Source organism: Dendrobium catenatum, unplaced genomic scaffold (assembly GCF_001605985.2).
Source record: "Dendrobium catenatum unplaced genomic scaffold, ASM160598v2 fragScaff_scaffold_1179, whole genome shotgun sequence".
NCBI classification, from domain to species: Eukaryota; Viridiplantae; Streptophyta; class Magnoliopsida; order Asparagales; family Orchidaceae; genus Dendrobium; species Dendrobium catenatum.
Genome location: NW_021319641.1, coordinates 581,430 through 589,098, shown reverse-complemented (window position 1 = coordinate 589,098; position 7,669 = coordinate 581,430). Strand labels below are relative to the sequence as shown.

The window sequence follows — 7,669 nt, the reverse complement described above, 5'->3', positions numbered from 1 at the left end:
ACACCTCTATTGGAATATTATCAGGTCCAACAGCTTTTCCACCCTTCATTCTGTTTAAAGCCTCTCTAACTTCAGTTTTACTAATACGCCGATAAAAATAGAAATCTTTATTTTCATTTAGGGTGTTAAGGTCACTATAGTCAATCTTATTTTCACACTCTTCATTAAAAAGTTTAGCAAAATATCTCATCCACCTTTGTTGAATATCATCTTCTAAGAAAAGTATTTTTTGATCTTCATCCTTAATACACTTCACTTGAACTAAATCCTTACTACTCCTATCTCTTTGTTTGACTAACTTATACATATATCTTTCTCCCTCCTTAGTATCTAAACTATTATATAAATCACTAAAAGTTAAGATCTTTGCATTGCATATTGCTTTCTTAGATTCCTTACGAGTCGTTTTATATTTTTCTCAATTATCAGAATTTTTAAAATTAAACCAATTTTTATAACAAATCTTCTTATTCTTAATCTTTTCTTGCACATTTGGATTCCACAACCAACTATTTCTACTATTAGGAGTTTTTTACTTTGATACTCCAAGCATATCTTTTGTAATATTCTTAATATCACTAGCCACTTTTTCCCACATAACATTAGCATCCTCATGCACAGATAAAATCTTAAGATCTAAAATCTTACTCAAAAAAATATTTTTATTAATATTCTTTAAAAGCTCCCATCTAATCTTAGAATATCGTTTTACTTTATTTTTTATTATCTGCCCCTTTATCTTAAAGTCGATGTTGGGTACATAAATTTTCACTAGGAATAACTTTACAATCTTTGCAATATAAACGATCTAATTTTCTTATAAGAAAATAGTCAATCTGAGTTGTACTATATCCATTTTTATAAGTGATGAGATGCTCATTCTTTTTCTTAAATAAGGTATTAGCAATTGAAAAATCATAAGCTAAACAAAAATCTAATTTGGTCTTGCCACCTTCATTTGTTGTTCCAAAACAATAGCCACCATGAATGCTTTTAAAATCACTACCTCTCTACTAACATGTCATTTAAATCTCCTCTAATAAAAACTCTTTCTTCTATAAGTATCTTTTGTAATAATTCTTCGAAGTTATTTCAAAAATTTAATTTAGAATTCATATCCAAACCTACTTGAGGAGCATAAGCACTTATAATATTAACAATCTTATCATCAACAATAATCTTTAAAGCTATAATTCTATCTCCAATCTTATTAATTTTTTATAACATTATCCTTCAAACTCTTATTTATAATAACACCTACACCATTTTTAGTACGACTCCTACCCGAATACCAAAGTTTAAATCCTAAACTATCAATTTCCTTAGCATTCTCTCCAACCCATTTAGTTTCTTGTATGCTCAAAATATTTATCTTCCTATGAATCATAATATCTATTAATTCTATTAATTTTCCTGTAAGGGAACCTATATTCCAAGTTCCTATCCTAATTTTAGTTTCATGGAGTAGCTTCTTTGCCCACATCCGTTCTTGATGTGGGAACCCTTGCTAATTTAACATTACAACCGGGCGCCGGTGCAACGGCCCTTGCACACTTGTCACTGTATTCAGGCCATATAGCGCGTCGCTTCCAGGGGACACCCTAACATTAACACAATTTCTTAAATGATTCATGTCATTATTATTCGACAAATTTTACGCTGGCTGTCGACTACCTAACGCAACCCCCTACTTTTCTCATCTAGGACTTGGGACCTGGCAACGGTAGTGTTATATGTTTTTTTTTTTTGGGTCCAATTGACCAAAATTATAGAAATCAATTCATTTCAGATTACTCAATTTTCTGATGTCCTCCATAGTTGGTTACCCAAAATTAAATTTATCAACCAATGCAAATTCAAAAGAAGGCAGAGTTTTAATTTTCTCATCAGTGTTGTACTTTACCGCAGCACAAGAAAAGTTATAACCCACCCTCACTTGACATCGCGCCTTTGAAGGATTTGGATGGACCAAAATTCTCCTAAACCGATTTCTTACAAAAAAGATTAGATCAGTTAGCAATCTCGTATGACAGGGAAGCTCCTTCTCCATAGGAAGATCCGAAGCCTCAAGAACAGAACTCATCACAAAAACCCTAGAGTTAGCAACTAATACCTTTGTGTTGATGCTAAACAGCTAAAGAAAAGATACAGGAACGAAAGATTGGTAGAACCAACCCCTACGCCAAAAATTGATGGAAAAAGAGAGATCTGTACAGCAATCAACAATCTCTAAACGAAATTGCTCATGAGAGCTCCAAGAAACCAAGAATCTGACATAAGTAATTGTAGAAACCAACTTGCTGCGGAGAGGAAGAACACTTCCTCTTCTTGAAGTTGAGAGAGGAGGAGGAGGGAGAGAAGAGAAGGGAAGAGGGAGGCAGCCAAACAGAAATCTTTAATATTTCTTTAAACCATCCACAGCCTATTACAATCTATACCTATTTATAGACTTCTAAGGCTATACAAAAGCAACACAAAAGGCTTTACAAGCCTAAATAACTTAAATCTAGGAACAAAAGCCAATAAATCTCCACCTTGGTCCTAGATTACATAACAAAGCAATCAACTGTTCTTAAAGAACAACCAAGAAGAATAAGTTGGGTAAACCAGGGGACGTAATCCTAAAAAACCGAGAGCACAGCAGGTATCAGCTCACCTGCACTTCCAGCGTTTAGGTAAGGATCAAGATCTTACGGCACAAGCAGCTTCCAACCGGCCATCAAACCTATAGCCTTTCACAGAGATGAAGAACAAACCAGAGGAGAACAAGAAGGGTACACCTTTTTCACACAGAAATCCCAAGATTTCACTCCCCAAATATTATCTCTTCCACAAGAAGCTCAAAGAAAACCGTTAACAAAGACCTAATCCTTACTTGCTCTCACACCCAAATAAATCTTCTTCGGTCGTCACAAACCCACGCCTTGCACTGCCGCGTCCGGCCAGCGCCCTTCGTGTCTTCCGCCAGTGCCATGCGCTCCTATGCGATCTTCCTCGTGTACCACACGAACTCGCACCTCCAAGCGCTCTGCAATCCCGGCACAACTCAAGAACATGTCAACTCCACCTCAAAGATCTAAATCGATCTTTCGCTTCTCGCGACTCCCGCGCGATCACAAGCTAGCTTTCCTCTTGGGCAATCAAATCATGAAACCAACGTCTGTCTTGAACATATCTCCCAGTTCGGACCAAACAATCTCCTGTCTCCTGCCAAACCATACCAGCCGGCTTCGCCTTCTTCTACGCGATGCTGCCTTCCTCACCGTCGAACTCCAGCTTCCGGCTTCTCCTGGCACCGCCTCCAGTCCGCAGCACACACCAGTGCTGCCTCACGCGCCTCCGACAACTTCGTCGAACCAAGTTCGGCGTCCAAACTAGTCCAGCCGGCTTTTGGATCTTCCATCGACTCCGACCTCGCAGCTGGCCTCCGCCTTCGATGCCTCCGGCCAGCAGCTCCCTTCATCGAGTCTGGCGAACCTCGCCAAGAAGCACAAGCGGCCACCTTTGCCGCTTTGTCCGGCGCCAATCAAGCGCTTCAAGCATGATCACCAAGCTCTGTTCCCATTTCGGGACCAAAACAAGCCTGTTTTCTCTCCGTTCACTCCTGATCAAGACTCCCGCAAATGAACACCCAGCACGGTCCTCCCGCGAGGCTTCAGCGATCCGCATCCACGACTCCGGACTGCACCTTATCTGCACGGACCTGTCTACTTCGGCCCGCTTCCACTCTTGCCGACTTGCCGCCTTCGACGCTGGACTCACTCTAGCCCATCTGCTCGACTCCCGGATCTACTGCCCACAAGCCGTGGGACTTTCGGCTTCTTATGCTTGACACCTGCAAGCCGCTGGACAAAGAACTGTACTGCGTGCACCCGACTCCTTCCTCCCGATTTCGCACGTCCGTGACGGCAATGCAAGCCCCATCTAAGGGTCTGCACTTGCTCTCCTGCGTGCACGAACAACCTGCTCGCCTCCGGCTTCTCCGATCAATAAGCCCACGCTACTCCAGCGTTTCTTGCGATCAAGACTTCATGCACTTCCTCAATCAAGACCGCGTGCACTTCCTCCGGAGTCTGTGCACATGCACGTGCAATCTCCTTCCGTCAAGATCCCGCAAGTCTTTCGATCCGTGTCAAACAACCAAAGCCGCAGAACCTGCTTTGTATCTTGTGATCAAAGCTCCTCACTGCTCCCTTTCTTGAATCAAGAAGCTTCAAAAAACCTCTTGTCCACCGGCAAGCCAAGACCGACTGCAAGAAACGCGAGCCGCAACCCCACTCGCCTCTTCTTGCGATCGAAGCCTGCTCTCACTCGACGACCGATCTTGCCAACCAGATCTTCGTCCGGCCTTCGGCCGCAATCGATAAACCGACAAGCCTCCAGCAGCCGACCTTAGTCCGCCTCACGCGAACAAAGCCGGCACCGCCCTCTTCCGATTAGAATCAGTTTCTTTAGACAAGAAACCTCCTCTCCTCCACCTCGCGATCGCCTCAACGAGGCTCTGATAACATATGTAGAAACCAACTTGCTGCAGAGAGGAAGAATACTTACTCTTCTTGAAGTTGAGAGAGGAGGAGGGAGAGAAGATGGAGGCAGCCAAACAGAAATCTTTAATATTTCTTTAAACCATCCACAACCTATTACAATCTATAACTATTTATAGACTCCTAAGGCTATACAAAAGCAACACAAAAGGCTTTACAAGCCTAAATAACCTAAATCTAGGAACAAAAGCCAACAGTAATAAGTAGGTTATATTAGTTATTTTTGGGATTGCCATCCAATTGTTATGATGAGGTATTTTGTAAGTTTTTTAAGTTAAAAGGAGTATGAAATACCCACAGATGCTTAGCTTGGTTGGTGGGCGAGCACGGTTGGGTACCTCCCATCCCTTGTTCGATTCCCTCGGGCGATAGCACCCCTTTCGGGGGGACCAAATAAGAGTTGACCACGAGTTCTAATGGGTGTGGATAGCTCGTCTAGTCTGACCGGGGTTTACGTATCGCCAAGCGCTCTCGGCTAGCTTGGGGGTGACAGCGAACAGTTCCTCGTCAACAAAAAAAAAGTAGTATGAAATTTCGGTAAAACAATAAAAAAAAAACTCCATTAATTGAGGTTATCAGCATGCCAGACTATCTATTTTGAACTCTGTATTTTATTAATGTATGTAACTGTTCAAGCATCTATTGTACAAGGTTGTAAGATCAGTAGACAGATTTTGATTAAATTGATTTTTCATGGTTTTTGAATGCCAGACCGGCGGCCTGAGCAACCGGCAGAAACAGCACAAGAAGGCCATGCCTCTGGCTGCCAAAAGAGATAGAGCAGCTCGTTCTCGGCAAGAGAAAAAGCAGCGGCAAAAGCGTTCAGGGAAGCAGTTCAAGGGAAGGAAAGCTTGGAAGTGAGGCTTCACATATCCTCCATTTGTTTATTTTCTCAACTTCCAACGCCTTCAGGAAGAGCTTAAGTTAATTGATTGGATAAAAAGAAGAGAAGGAAAAGAGAGGAAAATTTTGTTATCTTGGACCATCATAATATTTAAAACTATTTTATTTTTTTAATTTTATTGTGCCCATTTGTGAGACATTTAGAAAATAATTTTGGGTCAGATGTATGGTCATTTTTTTTTGTTAGAGTGGATCTTAAAAGCCGTTGTATTGAGAATTAATTTAGATTTAAAAATTAGTTTATATTTGAAAAATGCAATTTTAATATTATATCTGCTTATGCGCACCGCGAGTTTTCGGTGAAATTATTCTGTGCGGTCACTAAACGACATAAAGAGGCGAATTATAATGTGCCACATCATTTTTTTGTTGTGTACCGTTGTTGTTTATAGCTCAGTATTGAGTGATGCGAAACATTTTGATTCGTCTCTGAACCGTTAGGTGATCACATAATAATTTTTTTGAGTATTTGAGTCCGTCCATAAACTATTAGCAGATGAATCTTTGCAATAACAATTATGTCCCATACGATATGACAATGCTATAGAAATACGATTGCATGAAATTAGGCTTTATTTTGGGTTAATTTGTTTTGAGATAAGTATTTATTTTGGGCTTTATTATGATGTTAAAACTTTTTAATGATTTATTCAAATTTTTTTAGTTAGATAAAAAAAGAATAGAGCATAATGGAAGATAATGTAAAATGGATGAAATATATTTAAAATATTTGAAAAAGTTTAAAGTAAGTGTAGATAGTTCTTTTTTTTTGACTTGCAATAAAATGAATGTGGTGTAGAGATCAATAATGGTGGTGGTTGGTGTTGGTGGCGGTTATTGCCGGGTGGTGGTGGCAGCAGGTGGTGGAGGGCAATGTCTGCTGCCATTGTCAGGCAGTGGCTGCATTGTCAGGCAGTGGTTGCTGACAAGTGATGGCTGGCATTGGGCGGCAGTGGTGATGTAATTACTGATAAATTATATTGTATTTGAAAATCAGTAGTTGAATTTTACATATATTGAAATATTATTAAGATGAAAATGAATATATTGTAAAGAATTTTAAATATAATGCAAAGTTTATTTCTATGATATTTATTATGAATAAAAAGTAGATTAGTTAATTAGACTTTTGGATTTATATTTTTTATTTTGTTATTGTATGGTAAACAAATTTGAAAATGAGTTTTGAACTTGTAATTAATTAGACTTTGTTTTCCACCATCGCTGTTTCACTTTTATTTTTTTTGACAATTTTAGCCAACAAATCATTTAAAAATTATTCAGCTCAAAAAATGAATTTCATAACGTCACTAGGAAGGATCAAATTATTTTGTGTGTATACCGAACGTTATCCGGAGACCAATAAAAATGCATCACGTCACTCTTTTACTTACCCTGACTTAGTGCTGTTCAGCATCACGGCTCGGTACCGTGACTTGGTTTCACAGCATCCGTACGTAGAGTTGCGTCAGGTGTCCGCTCAGAATAATTTTTTCAAATTATGACACAATCTCTTTTTTGCATTAAGTTCAAGCTTGACAATAGCGTAATAGTGATGTTGCTCTCGGTTTGAATGATGTCATTCTTTACGCCTTGAATGAGCTTTTCCTATGGTATCGTGCATTTTGATATTTTTTTTTCAGGTTAAACGACTCAAATTTGACTTCTCATGGAAGGCACAAATGCTCTCAACCGTCGTACCACAACATTTGCCGCTCAACCTGCCCAATCTCCATTCATTGAGTCATATTTTCTCTAAATTTACTCAATTTAAAATAATGGTTGGCACGTCAATTTTTATTATAAAATAAAATTTGTTTTTATTATATTTTAAAAATTTAAATTATTGAGTTTGCTAAAAAAATTAATAAAGCCTAACTAAATCAAATCATCCTCACTTCGAACCCCAAAATTCTTTTGAAAATTTTACAATTAGTATGCCCTAATTCTCGTTAAAAAAATATAATGTGTTATACTTTATTTAATATTTATTTTAAATTTTGGAATGAAGAAATTATTAATTTAAATTAAAATGTTGCCTTTATTTAAACTAAAATTAAATAATTTTTCTCATAAACTCTTAATATTAAACATAAAAAATAAGAACTTATTTTTTTTCAAGCATAGAAAATAAAAATTTTTATTTTCTAAATTATTCACAGTATAATTTTTTTAGCAACGAGTAACCGCTATCATATTAGGTCTTGTAAAATCTGAGCGAA

General features: G+C 38.3%; 1 protein-coding gene across 5 annotated transcripts in view; it reads left to right on the top strand.

Annotated features, from left to right (window-relative positions):
• Positions 1 to 5,706, top strand: part of LOC110100456 (protein SDA1 homolog) — a 36,198-nt gene extending 30,492 nt beyond the window's left edge. For 2 of the 5 annotated variants that reach the window (XR_003702180.1, XR_003702179.1), the window contains one exon: positions 5,256 to 5,288. Coding sequence is in view for 3 of the 5 variants with exons in the window: in XM_028698913.1 (XP_028554746.1) it covers positions 5,256 to 5,405 (150 nt within the window). In the remaining 2 variants the exon portion in view is untranslated. Of the gene's footprint in view, positions 1 to 5,255 lie in introns of all 5 variants that reach the window. The other 3 variants (XM_028698913.1, XM_028698912.1, XM_020827968.2) reach the window with 2 other exon arrangements.
• The last annotated feature ends 1,963 nt before the right edge of the window (positions 5,707 to 7,669 follow it).